At 34.0% G+C, this 21,871-nt stretch overlaps 1 protein-coding gene across 1 annotated transcript in view; it reads left to right on the top strand.

Annotated features, from left to right (window-relative positions):
* Positions 1 to 21,871, top strand: part of LOC118203309 (nucleolar protein 56-like) — a 62,097-nt gene that overhangs the window by 32,313 nt on the left and 7,913 nt on the right. Inside the window, exon 9 of the mRNA XM_035375674.2 lies at positions 16,715 to 16,827. Within this exon, the coding sequence (XP_035231565.2) occupies positions 16,715 to 16,827 (113 nt within the window). The remainder of the gene's footprint in view (positions 1 to 16,714; positions 16,828 to 21,871) is intronic.

The following is a 21,871-nucleotide window of genomic DNA, read 5'->3' as shown; positions in this document are numbered from 1 at the left end:
ACGTTGCCAAAGTTGACCTGGTGTGGAAGCTTGGGATGTAATCTGGGTCAATCGTTCGGTAACCATGGACCACATGTTTTTCTATTGGCGAAAGATCCGGTTTTGCGAGCCGGTCAAGTATGCAATTCAATCTTGCGATTGACGAAGAACACTTGGACAATGCATGCCACGTGTGGTCGCATATTATCCTGTTGAAATATGGCTATGGGCAAGTGCTGAAGGTAAGGAAGGACAACTGGCTCCAACACCTCAGAGATGTAGCTCTGTCTGTTTAAACACAGTAGATGACGTGCAGACACTGGATGATGCGTTACAGACTGAATGTGCTGTGCTATGGTTCGTGATGTGATTGATGTCACTGCCATGTGCACAATGTTCCTGTCATCACGTGAAGTGTTGCACTGAGGTGGATGCAATCGAACACGTCGGTCTGTCGTTCTCTCCTGCATCCAACAGTCACATATCAGCATTACAGTTGTTTGGTTTCGTCCAACACGACTACCGATTTCCCTGAAAGATAATCCACACTCTCGGTAGGCCACTATCCTTCCTCTGTCGTACTCGGCTACTTGATCAAACAATGTATTGCTGTTTACTATGAGGCATAATTGATCTTTTTTTTTTTTTTTTTTTCCAATAACCACAAGAAAAACGCAATTGCCGAACTTGAAATCGTTGAAAACTCCAAACCTTAAATAGCGCTTTGAAGTGGCGCCACAGGTGCGCGTGATGTGCGTCTGCGCTGAAATTCTAATCATTTGCATATCTCAGCTCTGCTAATGCATGTTGTAAATTTCATGTTATTTGTATGCTTCCTTCAGGGTGTTGCATTTACGGTGGCCAGCAGTCTATGTTGCAGTTTTAAATTATTTCCCTCACCCCCGTGAGGAGAAAACTTTTCGAAGAAAAAAAAACTTTTCGAAGAAAAGGTTTTTTTCTTTCAAATTGATGGAACTTTCAAGAAAGTTTTCATTTTAAATACATTAATGTTTTTTTTTACAAGAGAAAGATGTTCAACCATATCTGTAACTGTAACAAAGACAATCAGATACCTGACCAAATGAGTACAAGTGCTTTAAAAGAAGTTTTTTAAATAAGCATATAAAATGTAATATTCTAATATAGCAAAAATTTAAACAATGAAGTTTTAAACTTCCTAGAATGTATATTTTTAGTTGTGATATGTTTGGCTACAATGACTTAAACTGTCAGCATTTTGATGGTGCTTCCCTTTTCTATGCGCAACTTCATAGTTAAAAGATTGTAAGATCAAAGCCTATCATAATAGTCTAAGATTAGTCCCAGTGTTTTTATCCAACCATACTAGAGGATCATGATCAGTCTGAATGATGAACTTATGAGGCACATCTAGGTAGAATTTTAACTTTTGTACTGCAAAGACAATGGCAGTACACTTCCTTTCGATTGTACTGTACTTCTGTTCAGTAGGCCAAAACTTTTTGCTAAGAAATATTTTTGGATGTTTTTTGCCTTTAGCATTAATCTGTGATAATACAACGCTAATACAAATATTCGAAGCGTTGCATTGAACAATAAATGGATGAGAAAAGTTTGGACTGTTTAAGACTGGATTTTGTGCTGTTTCTTGAGTTCATCAAAAGCATTTTGGCAGTCATCAGTCCAATTTATGGTTGATTTGCAACATTTTCCTTTTAACAAATCCATGAGTGCATATAGAAAATTCAGAACTAAACCTTTGATAATACCCCGGAAGTCCTAAAAATGACCGGACTTGTGTTTTCTTCATAGGTTTAGGGAAGTCGTTGATGGTTTGGATTTTTATTTCTGCTTGTCTTCTGTGACCTTGTTCTACTACTTGGCATAGATATTTGACAGTCGTATGAGCAAACTGACATTTCGAGTGCAGTTTAGCAATTTTCATCCTCCAAAATAATATCTAAGTGCTTCAAATGTTCTTCCCAGGTTTGCGAGAATACTGCAACATCATCAATGTAGGGTACAGCAAATTCTTCACAGTTTCTTAATAATCCTGCCATCAAGCGGCTAAAATCATATGGTGCATTTTTTAGCCCGAAAGGGTAACCTTAAGGTTTTAAATGTTCCAAAACTTGTTTTTAAAGCATCATAACGCTGGGCTCATTTAGTTAATGGGATCTGCCAGTAACCTCGAGTAAGATCTAGAGTATATATCTGGCAGATGACACTTTTTCCACTGAATGTTGAATGTTTGGCAAGGAAAAATATTGTCTCCTAGTTGCCTTATTCAAGTGACGGTAATCAATGCATGGTCTTGCCTCTTTTCCAGGAACTTCAACCAGTATGAGTGGAGAGGTAGAATCCGATTCAGCTGGTTCTATTACTTTGAGTTTTATCATCTTTTCTACTTCCGTTTTTAAAATCTCGATTTGTCTGTCAGACATCCGATAAGGTTTTTGCGCATATTGGTTTTTCTGCTTCTAATTCTATATCATGTTCGGTAAAGTCAGTACATCCTGGTTTATTAGAGATAATACAGGAATATTTGTATATCAACTCTTTAAATCTTTTAGTTCGTCTTCAGGTAATAGTGAATTCAACTGGATGCCTTGCAAAACTTCAGACATTTCAGTATCTGTGCTGTAATTCATCTTCATAGCTGTTTATCCTGTCTTCTAAACATAGCAAGTTTATATTTCCTGCTCGTTGAAAATACGGTTTCAGCATATTAATGTAGTACACCTGAGTTTTATTTTTCTCAGAAAACTCGAGTACATAATTTGTCTCTCATAATTGTTGAACTATTTTTCTAGGACCAATCCATTTAACTGATAGTTTGTTTGGCTTTGATGCAGCTACAGCTAGAACTAAGTCTCCTTCTTGAAATTTATGTTTTACGGCTTTGCGATCATACCAGAGTGTTTGCCTTTCATTGGCTTCTTCCATATGCTGGACAGCGAGTTTTTGACATTTCGCCATTCAATTCATTAGTTCAAAAGTACAGTCCACGGCTGTGTTTTTTCCCTCCTCTTTACCAGATAATTTTTCATACAATAGCAGAATGCGAGTTCTTCAGTTTCTGCCATGAACTAATTCTGCGGACAAGAAAACGGTACTGCAAAAGAGCAAATAAAGCCTGAGGTAAGATTTTATCCCAGTTCGGACCAGATTCTAGACATAGGACTTGAAGAATTTTTTTTTAAAGTTCTATGCATCCTCTATATTATTGCTTTGTGGGTAGCAAACAAAACTTTGTACAACTTTAATTCCGAATTTTTCTAGGAAATTTGATGTCAGCGCACTCGTAAAAGATGTATCTTGCTCGGTTTATATTTTCTTTGGAAATCACATTCAACTAAAAATTTGAAGGAAAATATCAACAGTCGTAGTTGAACAAAGATTTTCAACAGGAACTGCGTCCGAATATTTTGAAGACATGTCGATTGCAGTTATAAGATACTTATTTCCTGAAGGTGTCACTGGCAGAGGCCCACAATCATCAACATTTATTTTTGAAAATGTTTCTGGGATAACGGGGACAATTTTCAAAGGTGCTTTCTTTTTATCTTGCGGCTTTCCAATTCTTTGACATTTATCACAAGTTTCTCAACATTTTTGTAACAATTTGGCCAATAAAAATTTTTGAATAAGGCATCTTTGATCTTTGTTGCACCAAGATGGGCTGAAGTTTCTTCATAACAAATAGTCAACAGTTTCTGATATTTTTCAGGAACAACAATTAATAGTCTTTGTGTTCCAACACGGTCTTCTTTTTTGGAAAAGAGCATTTGGCCTTTCAACATATACCTTGTAGTTTAAGAAGATTTTATTTTAGCTTCTTCATAAATCGACTTCAATTCGATGCTCTTCTTTCATTTTCAGTCAATGGGTCTTTGGTGTTAAGTTCAATTTCAGAATTTAACTCATCTGTTGAGATCAGATTTTCTGTTTCTTTTAGTCATCGCTGTTGAGCACAAGTTTGTATGGCATTTATTATTTGAACTTCATCTAGTTTTGCTTCTTCAAATAATGCAGTGGTTTTGTTACCTAAAAGATACCTTCCTTGATCTAATGAATCTCTTAAGACTGCAGCCTTTGTTATTACATGACCAAGATCACATTCAAGCTCTACCTCAACCAAAGGTAAGCACATTGTATGTTCTTCCAGGGGTGTTCGTATCCACACGGTCTCACCTGTTTACATGGGAGGCTGTACATTCTTTTGGCAAATTAAATCCAAAGTTGCACCAGTATCTCTAAGTATGGGCATTTTATAGCCATTTACGTTACCTAGGCTGGTATATGGAGGCATAATATCCTTAACACTATTTTTGGAAATTTCATTTGAGGGTACAGTTTCATTGGATGCTACGATTTCCAAATTCTTCTTGAGTTTATCACACTGAGGTCGAAGATGAAAGTAGGATCCGCATTCATAACAACAAGGTTGTTTCTGCTTCTCAAATTCCTTTCATGAATTTTATTAGTACATTCTGTCTTAACTATAGGTTAAGGATTAAAATCTTTTGAGATTTCTTTAGGATTATGTCTATTATGATAACCACTTTACATTTTGTCCACGTTTTGGTGACTTTCTTGAAGTTTCAAACCTTGTTTTCTAGGATTTTCCCTCTTAAAGCTCTGTTTAGTACTCTCATACTCGTCCAATTTTTCTGCTGGCTCATATGGAGTTTTTAATTTCATCCATTAGTCGAGAAAATTATCCTTTACTTCCATGGGAACCCTATATTTGATTTGCTCAGTAGCTATTAAATCTTTCAGATTTTCAAATGTCTTAATTTCTAAATCCGCAATCTACTCCAAAAAATAACTATAAAGTTCATGAGCATAATTTCTCCAGGATTTTTCAGGAGTTTTTTTTATGTTGATAAAAGCACTGTTTCAGCTTTTCACTGTTAAGTTTATATCTTCTTAAGATTAAATTTTTCACATATTCGTACTTAGTTGCGTCTTCATATGGTTCCCCAGCTAACATTTTGGAGATTTTTAGGTAAAATACCCAAAAGATAAGCCACCCAATCTTTCTTAGAAACCTGAGCCATTTCAGCTTTTCTCTCAAAATTTGTCAAATATAGTCTCATTTCATCTCTTTTTTTTTTTTTTTTCCATCAAACTTTGAAGTAATTTGCGACAACTGGATTTTATTCCTCGCTTCTACTATATTAGTTGTTTATTCTCTAGCTCATATTACCTGATTTTCAATTTTAAGCCACTTATTTTCCAATTCATATGCCCTTGCTTCTCAAGTCAGACATTCTGCAGTTATTCGGTCTAGAATTAATTTAACTTCATCCTCATTGTAAAACTGACTTTCAGTGATTATTTTTTTAATTTCTGTGACCTTACTAGTTATTGGCACTTCCTTAGCTAATTCTTTGGCTACTTCTATTAAATCTTGTCTTCTACCCCTGGCAAGAAATGACATGCTGAAAAATAGAAAAACTCTTCGACAGTGTTTTCAAAATTAATTTTAAAAGGCTTTTAGTCAGTATTCAAAAATTCAAATCAACTTGCTCAATCTAGCCTTTTTTTAATTAGAAATTCAAGTATGACATAACATATTATTTTTCCTAAAACATTTAATGCAATAAAACATATGAGCTTTCTGATAAACAAAAATCTGCGAAGCTTGCTCTTAATAAATTATACTAAATTAAATAAAAAAGAATTCAAGCCTCTAAGTTGATTCACACAACAAAAATTCTTGATTTAAGACTAATACAAGAGCACAAATTACAGAATAGAAATATTCTAATATTAACGTAGTAAATTTGCCACTTTAATACAAAAACTCAAATTTTATGATAGCAGTATTCTGATATTAACGTAATAAATTTGTGACTCTTAGTACAAAAGCTCAAATTTTAAAAGAACATTAAATATTTTGACACTTTAATCCGAAAGCTTAAACTTAGAATATCATTCTATTGGTTGAATTAAATAATAAGATGCAACATTTTCATACAAAATGGCACAGTATTCATTAAAACTTATACTCACAAGTACTGTATTTTCTTTTCTTTTAAATAAACACTAGTTTCACCTTTCGATCCGAGCGACTAGCACCAGATATTTATTCTTGTTTGTAGAACTCTTGCCATTTTTGAATGAACAACCAACCTTTTAGTCAAAACTTACAGAATAACTGAAAAACATTTTTTTATGAATTATGCATTAACATATTTTATGAACATTTGTTTGCATTGGCAATCAAATTGATTGCTAATGCAAACAAATGTTCACCTTCCCCATGACATGCTCAATTTTTGTTCAGTTGTAAACCATTTCAAAGACAGATGATTGCTAATGCAAACAAATGTTCATGTTCCCCTCTCACATACTCAATTTCGTTCTGCTGAAAATTCATTTTAAAATACAATATCGGAATAAAATCGGCAAAATTTTAAACTCTTTACACGAAAGGATATTTAGCATAGGAGTTTGGGTTAACCTACCTGATGAGATGTACTACTCACAACTTGTTAGTTGGTTACGTGTCCTTTAGTTTATCAACATTAGCAGGTTCCTTGGTAATTCATATGTAAATATAATTAAATGCGTAATAAGCAACAATTGTATGAATTAAAAATATTTAAATGTTCTTAAATACCATGATAATTTAATTAAAACAATGATAACTGCATGTATGGTATCAATGTATATGAACTATTTGAATGCCTTGGCAATTTCACCCCATTAGCTAGTACAGTTATGCAAGCAACCAATAAACTGTCAGCGACAAACAGATACTTAATCCGCATATTATATATATATATACACTAGAAAGCCCGGCGGTTATACGAAATGACTGCTGTTCTAGATATTATAAATTGTAATTAAAATGATTTGTGCACAGGTGTCTGCTAATTCAAACTGAATTGATCAGAGCAGGTGGCAAGGACACCCCTTTGCTTACTACCCCACGGGGTTTTCCCTTTCTACTTGCTTAATTGCTTAAAATAGAGTGCAATGAAGGAAACCACTCGCGGTACATTTCTTAAGAGCTACCGCTAGCTCAATAAATAAAGGTGATTTAAATAATAAAATGTTAATTCACATGTCGAAGATCTCTTTGTACACAACATTTCTTGTGTAGATCTTTACATCATTTTTAAGTTCGCCTTGCAGAGGACCATCAATTATTTTTAATTTTGCATCCGTTTTTTCACGAACCCTTGAAATGGTAACATAAAGTTGACCGTGTCAACATGCAGGCTCAGATAAAAAAAATGCGAATACACTTAAGTGTTTGGCCATGAGACTTATTAATGGTCATAGCAAAAACAAGTTTTACAGGAAATTGTCTACGTCTCAATTGAAATGGCATCGGCAACTACACCTCATTGGTTAGTACAGTTACGCAAGCAATCAATAAACTATCAGCGACAAACAGACACTTATGCCGCATATATATACTATATGGGGTGAAGTAACATCATCTCCTCAGAAACGGCTGGCTCCCAGGCTTAGCGAAGCACACCGTTGGATTCCGCAGGTCCATGGCACATCATTTTGACCATTTGCGTCTTCGTGGGACTTTAATTAGCTGAGATATTAATTAAAAACTACTTTTTCTCTATATTTTCCGCTTTCTTTCTTGGGTTTTCCCTATTAGAAGGATTTGGCTACGTGCCAAATTCTTTTTCTCGAATATCTACGGAACGGCGCCCGAGTTGAAATTCAAGATGCATATCCTCGGATTACAAAAAATTCTCTGAATCCATCGATACCGTTCTCATCTTCATACGACTTTAATCAGCCGCAATATTAATTAAAAACTGTGAAAACATTAATTTCCACGCTCATTTTTCCGAGTAGCAACAATAAACTATTGGCGACAAACACTTGAGCCGCTTATATATATAAAGAAATATACATATGTATGTATAATAAATTATAGACAAAAAATAATAAATTTAGAACCTAAACAATGAAGACATAAAAGAAATGAAATATAAAATCATAAATTTATATCAGTAAAATACATTTTTAAATTTAATTGTTTCAAAAATATTTCAGCAGATATTGACAACTTCATGTTGAAAGCAAGTTCTCTTCTAAGTTTACGAACTCATCTTTTTAAGGAATGGAAAAATGAAATAATAGATCTAAGCACAAAGAACATAAATGAAATTCCAAGGGTATAAAGGAATTAAAAATTGAAAAGATTTATATCAGAAAATTATGCTTGTTGGAAGGGGGAAAAACAGTTATAATTACCAAAATTGATAGCAAGCTACAATTTTAATATATTATGGAAAGTTTTGTTATTCTCTTATTGAAAAGCAACTTCATAATTCTCTTATTGAAAAGCAACTTCATAAAACTGTATTTCCAAAAATAGGGAAAGGTCAACGATCAACAAAATTAATGCATTTCACAAAAAATAGAAAGTTAATTGTCTACGTCTCAATTTGCCACAGATCAAATTTTGCCACAGATTTGCCAATTTATATGCTATTCCAAAATTTCATAAAACTCCTACCAAATTTAGAGTTATTGGAAATAGTACTAGACACTTTAAGAAGAATTTTGATAAAATATTTACTAATCTGCTTAAATAGGTATATGATAATATTTTTGGTTTATTAACAATAACTTGCAAATAACTGAAAGAAATTAAAAATTTAAAGGTTTACAATAGCAACTGTTAAAATCTCTGTGCATCTGTTTCACTTAAAGAAATCTATGAAAGTCTTCTAGGGTTTCCAAATTTTTTCCCTGAAATGTTTACGTACTAAAATTCCAAAAATGTATAGAGAACATCTCTATTTCTCGCTTTTTAATAACTATCAAACATGTAAATACTCTTTACATGGAAACAAATGATATTCCAAAGGTAAGTTCTTACATGACACACTTATGTAACCTATATTTATTTACTAAAGAGAACAAGATGTAATGGAAATGATGTAAATGGAACTAAAACAAGCAATAATCATTTTACATCAGTAGTAATTATCCAGTCAAAATGACATTTGTTCCCTATTCTTCGGCCTAGCTGAACTGCCATCTGCTGCTTTCTTCTTGCTGCAAAGTTATAAAAAATGTAAACATCTTTAAATAGGCACAAATAATGTGCTAAGTTATTTGTGATCGCAGCATGTTTACTGAAATGTGCCTCGGCTGCTACTAACTATGCAGTAAAGCCTCTTCAAGTTATAATGCAGTGAAACAAAGTCAATCTGTTGCAACTTTCTTTCAACAGTTACAACCTTACGAAGAAGATTGAAGAAAACCGACAAAATAACATGCATACATGCATAATCTCATTGGACGTCGCCTCAGCATTCAATCAGCTGTGGTGGCCGACAATCAGAGACCAATTAAGACAATTAAACTGTCCAAAGAATCTCTACCGACTAATCGGTAGTTACTTAAAGAACAGAAAAGTAACCTACACCAGAGATGGTATCAAAATTACCAGATCATACAACAAAGGAGCCCCACAAGGGTCAAACATCGGACCCATTCTGTGGAACTTAGTAGCAAATACAGCTCTTAACCTAGACCTTGAAGAAGCAGCCTACATCCAGGCCTACGCAGACGATTTCCTCCTAGTAATAAATGGGGGAAACCGCACAACAATAGAAAGAAAAGCCCATAAGGCACTTCAAATTCTCACCGAATGGAGCCAGACTCACAAGTTAAAATTCAGCATCGGAAAAACGAAGATGATGATAATCCCCAAAGGGAATAAACTCATAAGCAACCCCCCAAGAATAAAATGGGAAAATCATCCCTTGAGAAGGCATGATACAATTAAATACCTAGGCTTCGTCATAGACAAGAAGCTAACCTGGGTACCACACCTGACGGAGATCCGCAATAAAACAAGTATCCTAATAAACAACTTGAATCGCATAGTCGACTCAAACTGGAACCTAAAAGGCCGACTATTAAAAGACCTCTATCTTAGAGGCATAGAGCGAATGATACTCTACGGCTGTCCAATATGGATGACAGGAACGGCAAGAATCCAACAGAAATTACTGCAAATACAAAGGATTGTTCTACTCAAAATAACAAAAGCCTTTACAACAGCCCCAACCACAGCCCTCCAGGTCATCGCAGGGATCATGCCGCTGGACCTCAAGGCTGAAGGGGAACGAGCCATTTATCGTCTTATCCATGAAAAGCAAGACGTAAAAATTCTGGACACTGGATTGGATGATCTAAGCATTGAGCCCAGATCACATATCCACTCAAGGCACCCGACAAAAGCGAAGCAGTTCAAGTGGACAAAACAATCTCCAACTGGGAAAGCACTTGAGCTTTTCTCGGACGGATCAAAGATACAAGACAAGGTAGGCGCGGCATTCATTGCCTTCCACAACAATGAACCACTGTTCAAAGCAGCAAAACGATTGAGCGACCACGCTACTGTCTTCCAAGCGGAGTCACGCACCCTCAAAGATGCTGCCCTCTTGGCAGGACAATTCAGAGCGATGGATATCCACTTCTACACAGATAGTATGAGCGTACTCCAATGCCTCAATAAGACTGGGGTTATTCCCGTCCACATTGAAGCACTCAAGGAGATCCTCTCTACACTAGGCGACCTCAACAAAGTAACACTCCATTGGATAAGAGGCCATCAAGGCACAGCCGGAAACGAATACGCTGACAGACTGGCTAAAGACGCCACCTACTCCTCTCTCCGAAGAAGCAGCAAAACAAAAGATTCAGACAATACTCCTGGACTACTGGCAAGACCGCTGGGACACAGCCGACACTGGCCGCTATACCCATGCCATCTTCCCACAAGTCAAGCTGAAGAGGTTAAAGTCCGATTTTTACATCTTACAGGGACTCACCAATCACGGACGGTTTCCATACTACTTCACAAGATTCTTCCGCCGCTCTCTGGAATGCAGCTGCGGGACTCCAGCAACAGCAGCAGATGCCAAGCATTATTTAACGATCTGCCCCTTCACCAAAGACCTGCGAGCAAGACACTTCTCATCCCTAGGACAAGATATGGACCTCCATAAGATCTTCACAGATTACTACGGCCCAAAGAGGAGCTCGAGAAATCATCAAGTTCGTCAACGAACATCAGAGGGATATGATAACTGAAAGCTAAAAACCAGGTTCCTGTTAAAAACCTGAAGTATGTAATTGGCTGCAAGCCAAATGTATATATTGTAAATAGTGTAACATAATTAATTAATTAACCTTTTAATAAGCTTTTGTACTAATAATTATTATAACTGTAAGACGTAATGATGTTAAATAAATATTGTAAATAGTTTTAAATAAAAGATAGCTGAAAAGAAAAGCAGCTTAAGATGAAAACGCAACGACTGGAGTGATTTGACTCGACCTGTAGTGCCCAATGAGAGGCGGAGCAGGCTGTAATAATAATTATTATTATACCGGGTGGCCATAATTAAACTGACAGTGCTCACAGTGTTCTGTATTTCGATCTATTTCCGAGAATGACGCCACATTTTGTAGGAAGGTTAAACAAGACGGGGGACGAAGGATTCCGCGAAAAAACAAATTAGTACCAAAAGTCACTACTAGGAGAATATTTGGCACTGTGTAATAGAAAATAGAGTGTTAACAAATGCAAATCAATATGGAAATTACCTTTTATTTTGCATTCAAATGCGGTTCAAAGTGGCTGCTGTTGTTGTGGACCACATATTGCATTCTGTGCACAGTATGCACAACTGCAGAAAGTAACATGTCTGCAGGAATCTCCTGTACAGTCTGTGATAAGTTATCCTTCGACGTAGCCAGGTCCTGGAACACTCCTTGATAGATCTTGGACTTAAGGTAACCCCATATCAGAAGTCGCATGGGGTAAGATCGGGCGACCGAGGTGGATATGCAATTGGAAAGTAGGGGCTAATGACTCTTTCTGTTGTGAATTTCTGTCATAGCATCTGTTGCACCCATACAGCAACTTGTGGAGGGGCTCCATCTTGCATGAAAATGATTTCACCCAGGCATTGTCTTTTCTGAAGTGCCGGAATGACAAAGCTGTTCAACATGTGGTGATATTTCTCTCCGGTAACAGAACAGGTTTCCGGTTCTGTCGGGGTAATGATCTCATAAAAGAATGGACCTACGATAAATTCTGCTGTGAACCCACACCAAACAGTTACCTTTGGTGAATGTAAGGGAATTGCTGTGATTGCATGTGGTGATTTGTCATCCCAAGTTCGGCAGTTCTGGGTATTCACAGTTCCATTTAGGGAAAAGTGGGCCTTGTCTCCCCATAAAATCATCCATCATGGCCAAGCATCATCCACCTCCATTCTGGCAAGAAAGATGAGAGCAAAAGTCAATCGCTTATCATGGTCGGCGTATAGTAACTCCTGTACACGGCTGATCTTGTACGGGTAGAAGTTGATAATCTTTCATAAGATTTTCCATATCGTACTGTAAGGCATATCCATATTCCGAGGTACTCCACGAGCGCTAAAGGTGTCAGCAATATTGCCTGGTTCTCTGTCGACAATTGCCGTTGCAACTGCTTCTATTGTATCCTGTGGTACAGGTTTTCGTCCTCTGCCTGACTGAACCTTCAGAGAACCTGTTTTCTCAAACGTAGCAACCATTGCTTTTAGCCCATTAACTGACACAGGATCGTTACCTTTACGCATTTTTTTGTGCGTTCTAAAATCACAAAGAGCGGCTGATGCGTTGCACTGGTTGAGGTAAAGGAATTTGATCAGTAACGCACGCTCGACTAAAGAAGGAGACATTGCACATAAACTTTCAATCCGATTGATTCGAAACGTAACACATTGCCTTTTAAAACCCAAGCAGCTGGCACTGTGCGAATGGATGTAATGTGAAATTTGAATAAAGAACTTCTCCGTGTATGTGATATTGGAGATCACGAGACTTTATCGGTGTGTATGTAGATTTTACGCTTTTTTAAAAGTGTTGCCATATTGCACTTGAATTAAATCAGAAAATGCGCATAATAAAAGGTAATTTTATTCCGTATTAATATGCATTTGTTAACACTATTTTTTTTTCTATTACGCAGCGCCAAATATTCATTTAGCGGTGACTTTTGGAACTAATTTGTTTTTTCGCGGAATCCTTCTTCCCGTCTTGTTTAATCTTCCTACAAAATGTGGCATTATTCTCGCAAATAGATCGCACTACAGAACACTGTGAGCACTCTCAGTTTAATTATGGCCACCCGGTATATATATATGTATGTATATACAGGACGTATCAGTACAGCGGATACAGACTTTCAGGAGAGGTAGAATACACCTAGACGATGGGAAGTTACATAGCAATGCATGGTCAGAAATGCTTTCATGGCAAGGTAGGGAGGACACCACAAAACACAAAAAGGAAAATATACAAACAGTGAGACAAAACATGTTTTTATGTTTATGTTTAGTACAACAGAAACCTACAAATAAGAACAAAAACAAACGACTATCATCATTAAAGATGGTGTTCAAAATTATGACTCCGGACCGTGATGCAGGCCTCAATTTTCTGGCACATGGAAGATGCTGCATCACGGTCCAGGTCATAATTTCGAACAACTTTAATGATTATTATTGTCTTAAAAATTAAAGATTTTAATTTAATTAATTAAAAAGCGTAGTTTTATTAGCCTTTTAAGGGAGTAAACATGAGCTTTCCTTTTTTAATTTGAAGAATATAAATCAGTGGTTTCACATCATATCTATATAGAACTGGATCTTATTACTTTAGTGAATACTTTTTTCCCTTCATCCTACTTAAGAGTTTACACTGCTGCCTTATTGCATAGTGATCACAGATTCTTTTTCAGTATGAAGTTGTTGAGCTTAAAAATGTTGAAATAATTTTTTAAACAGCAAAAAAGTTTCATTACAAAATTTTACTTCTTCCTATAGTTATATAAGCTTTATTGATTGGTTTTGCTATCCTTATAACTTTTCTTGTATTTTGTTACTGGATTAAGTTTTTCAATTGTAGATTTTATTTGATTTTTACTTCCTTGTACGAAGTAAAAAGGAAGTATTGTAATTGCGAAAAGTTTCATGCAGCATATTTCAACGAAAATATCCATTTTGAGTGCTATCGAATGCAATTTAACAATGTTTTTGCGTGATATCTGTACGTAAGGACAGAATAAAATACTCTTTTCCTTCAAAAAATTATAAAACTGCTTTAAAATTAATTCTGAAGAGAATTTTTCGTGGCGTCTGTACGAACGTACATACGTATCTCGCATAACTCAAAAACGAGTAGCCTCAGAACGTTGAAATTTTGTATATAGGACTGCTATAACATGTAGATGTGCACCTCGTATTTTGGTTGCAATCGCTCGCACCAAACGTATATAAATATATTTATATATATATCCACTCTGTTACCCGGCTCAGTGATCTCAGTTTCTTTACTCTTATATGTTGGTAAATTGTACATTTTTTGTTTTAAAAATGATTGAATTATGTTTTTATCTTCCGGTTAAGGATTTTATGCCTTTAGTAAATCTGTGTGCGATATTTTTAGAATTATCAGCAATTTTAAAGTTGTTTAATTGCTGCTAAGCCTTTTTTAATGGCGGCCATTGATGTTTACATTTGAAACAGGAGACTAGTGGATTTGTTGCCAATCTAGAGAAACTTAGCTTCTCAACAATAAAGATAACGCCTTCATTTATTATTTAAATCATGCTTAATCCTTTCTGGAATTTTTTCAAGGAAATAAGCGTTTAAGATTTACTTCGTAATTTTCAATATAGATATTTTGAGTTTTTATGTATTTTTGCCTTGTCGCGAAGTGAGAACTGAATTAATTAAATGAGAAATACTCAATCGTCTGTGAAAAACTGTTTCTTTTTTGTTTTATTTGCTTAATCTCTTTTATACATCATTCTAGCTTTATTATAGTATTTGAATAGAACATGTGGCAACGATTAGATAATTCTATTCTTTAAATGATATAAATTTTGTGCATTATGAGTTATAATATGAACGAAATGTATAAGTTAACTGTTATATAATTATTGGATTATATAACAGTTAACTAACTTAGTTTCCATTATAAAATTATTATATAAGTTAACTGTTATATAATTATTAATACTGTTAAGTGAATCTAGCGCCAGAGTGTAGCTATGGTAAACAAATACTAGAGAGAATTCTATTGTGGTTTATGCGCTGTCGGCGAAGTAGATTTAATTCAGTCCAATAAGTTTAAATGAAATGCAAGAAAAAATGCGTATAATTTAATATTCCAATACAGGGAAGTCATGTGGTGTACACATCAGATTTTTTTTTATGGCGGCCATTGATGTTTACATTTGAAACAGGAGACTAGTGGATTTGTTGCCAATCTAGAGAAACTTAGCTTCGCAACAACAAAGATAACGCATTCATTTATTATTGCCAATTAAATCATGCTTAATTCTTTCTGGAATTTTTTCGAGGAAATAAGTGTTTGAGATTTACTTCGTAATTTTTAATATAGATATTTTGAGTTTTTATGTATTTTTGCCTTGTGGCGAAGTGAGAACTGAATTAATTAAATGAGAAATGCTCAATCGTCTGTGAAAAACTTTCTTTTTTGTTTTGTTTCCTTAATTTCTTTTATACATCATTCTAGCTTTATTATAGTATTTGAATAGAACATGTGGCAAAGATTAGATAATTCTATTCTTTAAATGATATAAATTTTGTGCATTATGAGTTATAATATGAACGAAATATATAAGTTAACTCTGATATAATTATTGCATTATATAACAGTTAACTTAGTTTCCGTTATATAATTATTATATAAGTTAACTGTTATATAATTATTAATACTGTTAAGTGAATCTAGCGCCGGAGTGTCACTATGGTAAGCAAATACTAGAGTGAATTTTAAAGAATGCATTTATTCTATTGTGGTTTATGCGCTGTCAGCGAAGTAGATTTAATTCAATGCAATAAGTTTAAATGAAATGCAAGAAAAATGCGTATAATTTAATATTCCGTACAAGGAAGTCATGTGGTGTACACATCAGATTTTTTATTGTAAATTTCAAGTGGTATAATTGGGGTTGAGTTATTTGATCCTGAAAAACACCTACAATTATAAGGTAGGATGTGTTTAAGAATGATTTTCTCAGTGAAAATAGTTGGTATTTCCCTGTGTGTTACCACAGGGAAACCTAATGAAGCAAGCCAATATAAATGTTACCTGACTTAAGCCTTATAATCATTAGGTAGTTAAAAATAATTAGGAGTTGCACATTAGGAATTGTGCATTATTAAATTTAAACAATATGCATATGCATTTTTCAGTATTCTTTGAATGGATGTGAAATATGATAACTGAACGTTTTGATTGAGTTAAAAGGAAAATTATTTTCATTTTTATTTTAAAGCTGTTTCATTTATTTTAAAACTACATTAAAGTTACTGATCTTCAGTGTTAAAGATATAGTAATAATCTATCTATTAATTATACATCTGCTGAGCAATAATTTAAATTTATATGAAGTCTGAATTATTATGTATGATCTTGTGTGATTAAATTAGTTTATAAAGCTGTGTGGCTTCTAAATTAATTTGATCACATTTGATAATCTGTAGTATGAAATTATTAAAATTATGATTATTTTATTATGATGTGTAGTATATTTATGTAATTTTCATTTATATGAATAATGTATTTTTTAAATTATTTAATGACACTTCTCTGAGTTCATAAATTTTTTAAATATTAAGATATATTAAATTTTTGTAGTAGATGTAATCTAAATGCATTTCAGAAATACCTCCTGATGGATTTGGATGTGAACTAAAGAAACAAGTTGAAGATCGCTTCAATTTTTGTGAAAGAACTTCATTTAAGGATCTCAAAATGAATAATAGTAGTATTAAGGTGAGCACTTGAATTCAAGATTATTAATGCACTCGCCTGCATTTACATAATGCAGTGAATTTTAATATTTTTTTTGTAAAATATGAGTACTGAGTAATTTTATCACATTAGTTCTGTTTTAACATAAAAGGTTGTACATGTCAATTGTTATCCCCAAGACTTGTTATGTAATAATGCGTGGGAGAAATATATTTAGTGCTTAAAACAATTGCATTATTATCTGAGGTATAATAGAAGTCTGTATGTATTTAACAGCAGTCTGTTATTATTATGGTCTTAATACCTTTGGAATTCTGTTTGTTTATATTGTTAAGCATCTTAATTTATTATATTTATAGTAGCAACTTTCCTTTGAGTATTAATTATATGTGTAAAAACTAAATAAATCAATAATTTCGCTAATAAATATTTTAAAGATATATTATGAATTAATTACTGATTAATATTTTCATGTTTTTTTTAATTGAAATATCTATATGCCTGTTGGAAATGCACATCTTCACATCTTTTGTAGTTCCAGTATTTGCTTATCTCATTCCCTTACTTTGGAAAGTGCAAGTGTTAACTGAGGCTAACTGTGATGCCCATGTGCAAGCATAGCTTCTTCATATGTTGAGAGGGGTAAAAAATGGTTTCTGAAACAGGTTCTTTTTATGACGTTTTGAAGCATGCTGTTTTGAATATCCTTCCCCATTCACTTCTGAATCAAAGGAGTGGTGTTCCTTGCAATTTCTTATTCAAATTAAAAATATATATATAAATATTTATTGTTTTTGTATTTTTTATTTTGTATTTCTTTAGTTGGGAATTCATATTATAAAAAGTGAAATACACCAATGGGAAGATTGGATGTAACCTACTTTAGGTTTTTTTCTTTTAAATCTGAGTTTGTTTTAGAACAGTGGCGTGATTTTTGCAAATTTTATCACTGTTTGAACATACAGGCTTAGTTAAGCTAATCTGAGGCCCAGGGCTGAATATCCATTGAAATGCACATTTTCTTTGTTGTGATGAAGAGGGAAACTAAATTTTTTTGGGCCTCCAGAAGCCTGAGTCAGTAGTCAGACCCTGCCTTCATCCTTGGTATGTTTTTATGTGTTCAGAAGATTTTATATTGCTAGCACTGTTTGTGGCTTAGAAAACAATATGTTATAGAATTAAGAAGAGTGGTTTAAAAGAATCAAATTCTGAATCTCAAATAAATTCTTTACAAACTGAAATGCTGTTCAGTGTTTTATAAGAATTGAATTCTGATACTAGTTTAGAAGGAAGTAACAAGTAAGGCACTATTCTTGTATTGAGTACAAAAAAATAAAACTCGTTTATAATAAATATTATCATTAAATGTATTTTGGAGTTCATTTCCTATCATTTATTTAATTTCTTTTTCTCCTACTGTTTGTGGTAGTGTACTTTTTGGAATTTAAGGTACAGAGTATTCATGAAAGCTTACAAGCAGTTTAAATACTAATTAATATTAACTCTTAAAACTATGGAATCTACTTTTTTCAAAGGAATTAATTTACTGAATTACTTAAAGAAATTGTAAATTACTGATCCCTGCTTTTTTGAATTAAGTCTGTAAGAATACAATGCATACAGTTAATTATTTATTGTTTTCAAGTGATTAATTTATTTAACTGCTGATTAACTTATTTAAATTAATACTTTTTGTTACAAAGGAAAATCATATCCTGAGCACATTGTATCCCAGGAAATTTAGAAAAAATGAGCCTTAGCAAATGTAAATTTGATATTTTTTAATTTACTAAATTTTATTACATGACCAAAATTACCTTATTTCATTTATTTGTTAAAATGAAGTGATAGGTTTGCAATAAGTTGTGCAAGAGCTATTTAACTATCTTCAAGTACCTCACATTTCTGAACCAAAAATTTCATCACCTATGGGTAATTTATCTTTTGCATTTTGCGAAAAATGACTTCTGGAAAATTTAATTTGCATGACTTCATTAAATTTAGAATTTGTGAATGATTTCTATCCTGAAATTGGTTGCAATATATTATGCAGAAAGACTGTTTCTCACAAAATTAGCATTTAAAAAAACTTTTCTGAAGCTATTAATTTACTACTTTTGTTTTCTGTGAAGGCCTTTTTCTTTTTGAACTTTTAAAATGTTTTAAAAGGTATTTTTATAATATTTATAACTGTCAGTAGACCTTATATATTTGTTTGTAGTGCATATAAAATATTCTTGGGCAATCACATTAAGCTCTCATTGAACTTCTGCTCCCCAAACATTGATCAATGTTTTAATATTCCACTGATGAGATAAATTAGGTCTCTTATGCTGTTATTACACAGCAATGAAGCAACCTAAGCAAAGCAATATGGGTAAAATTCCTCATCTGCGCTGCTCCAAAGAGGATTAAAAAAATCAAGAAAACCTACTTTCAATTTGGAAAGCTGAATGCTACTTCATCATTTTTCCAAGTTTAAGATGTGTTATTGTTCCTATCCCTTCACAGTTGTAATATTGATTACCACTTGGTAAAGTCCTGGTGATGAAATGGCTAAATGATCAATGCATTTTGCTATGGTTTCAAGTTTAATGCTTGGCTGTTATATTAATTTGATAAAAAAAATAAATTGGTTTAATAAAAGGGAATGTTTGATTTTGAGAGTATTTTAATTGTATTAGAAATGTGTTAAAAATAATTTTAGCAATTAGAATATTTTAATGTATTTTAATCCATTCAGTGCTGCTCCCGAGTTAACACAGAGTTAAAACCTGGCACTGAACAAGTTAAATGCCATATTCAGTAGAAAAATTGGATTAAAAACTCAAAATCATGTATGAAGAAAAATTACTGTATAGTTTATAAATTTACTTTTGCATTCTTTTTTAGTTCTTTGCCGTTGTCTAATTTTAAGGTGTATGATAATTTTGAATACTGTATCTAAATGATATACATAATAGCAATTTAATGGCAAAATAAGTAAATTTTATTGAATTTTAGCTTCATTTTGCTAACATTAAAAACTAAAAATAATTTTTTCTAATGTTTCAGTTTTAATGGATCGGATAATTATTTAAATCAGATATTGATATTATTAAGTAAATATCACAACAGCATTATATATATATTAAATGTGAAATATATGATGAATGCCTTTACAGGGTTCGTAGCGGTCCTTATAAGTGCTTATATGTCCTTATATTTGAAAATATACTTTTTCTTTAAAGTCCTTATTTTTTTGTTTTTAGTGCTTATTTTATGCTTTTAGTGCTTTTTTTTTTAATGAACGCGCTATTTTTCCCCGTACCAAAGCCGAAACTAAATAAACTTTTCTTCCTAATATGGTATGTAAGATGGTGAGTCATACTCCCGGAAATAGCTTTTCCTCCTTTCTCTGCATTAACATAACCTTTGGTGTGCACAAAGAGTACAGACAGGTGCCCGTCGTTCTATTGGTCAAAGAATTGCGAAAGCAGTAGAAAATTCCACTACATTCGGCATTCTTTTCCTCCCACCCAAATACTACACACGTTTGAATTTCTATCAAGATCTTAAAAATTTGCATTCTCTTTCTGCTTGGTTAGTTCATATTCGTGTTTATTATGATCGTTATGCTTATATTATGAGCATATGTATGAATGTTTATAATAACATAGTTGCAGTTACTGCTGAAGTATAGCAAACTTCCAAAAATGGTTGTGTTTTAACACAGATTAGCTTTCTAAGGAATAATATTCAGAATGGCTTAAATAAAGGGAAAGTGATCGAATAGTCAAAATAATTTCGTTTTTTTGGACAATATATTATACAGTACGAAGGTTGGGAGGTCTTCCCTTTCTCCACAAAATCTTGAATATTGAAACTGTTACAGTTCACTGCAAAACAAGCAACGGACTTTTTTTTTTTTTTTTGGGTTACTTTCCAATCTGGATTGAATAGAACTAAAAGTTCTGCGGTCTACCAACCCAAGCGAAGAATGATTATACGAGGGCCATCCAGGAAGTAGATTACGTTTCCGTCTGTGTCCGCTAGGGGCGGGGCTAGCGCGGCCATCTTGGGGTCAGAGCGTTGCGCAGCTCAGTCTGCATCTAGCCGTGCTAGTGAGAGGTTCGTGCTGTGCTCCGTTCAGATACTGTGACGGTTTGAAATGTCTGCGTTAATTGAAAATCCCGCGAGCTGCGAGGTGCGCTCAGTAATAAGGTTTCTGACTGCAAAAAACTGTAAACCGATAGAAATCTATCGGCAGCTTCGTGAAGTGTATGGGGACAACATTATCACTGAAGGTGGAGTGCGTCAGTGGGTCATAAGATTTCAAAATGGCCGAACCAATGTTCACGACGAAGATCGAAGTGGGAGACCCAGCATAGTGACCGCCGAACTTCTCGAAAAAGTCGATGCTAAAGTCCGTGAAAATCGAAATTTCACAATAACGGAACTTTCTTTGAGTTTTCCACAAAATTCGCGAAGTTTGTTGCACGAAATCATCAGCGAAAAGCTTGGTTACCACAAGTTTTGTGCAAGATGGGTTCCAAAAATCTTGACAGAGGACCACAAAAATCAGCGAATGGCTGCAGCGTTGAACTTTTTGGACGCTTACCATAAGGATGGTGACTCTTTACTCGATCGCATCGTTACTGGTGACGAAACATGGGTGACCTATTCCCTATTCCCAGCAATGAAGAAGTGGCTGGCTATGCAGCGTTTTGATGACGACGCACAGCTGCAAGAAGAGGTAACGAAGTGGTTGAAGGCGCAGGCGGCCGAATTTTTCGACGAAGGAATTTCCAAGCTCGTACATCGCTACGATAAATGCCTTAATTTGTATGGTGACTATGTAGAAAAGTAGTATTTGAGTGTGGCTTTCATCTGTATATAATAAAATTTGTTTCCTATACTTTGTTTATTTTTTTATTCCAAAACGTAATCTACTTTCTGGATAGCCCTCGTATTCCGGAAATTTAACGCCGTTTGTTGAAAATTAGAATGAAAAACACCCCAGTTATTTAGTTCTTTATTCTCCCAATACTGGCAGTTGTTCATTCCGATTGTGTAATATCACGTA

This window comes from Stegodyphus dumicola, chromosome 5 (genome assembly GCF_044657685.1).
Source record: "Stegodyphus dumicola isolate Sdum_Otavi_A_Nest chromosome 5, ASM4465768v1".
Lineage (NCBI taxonomy): Eukaryota > Metazoa > Arthropoda > Arachnida > Araneae > Eresidae > Stegodyphus > Stegodyphus dumicola.
This window is presented reverse-complemented; position numbering and strand designations above follow the sequence as displayed.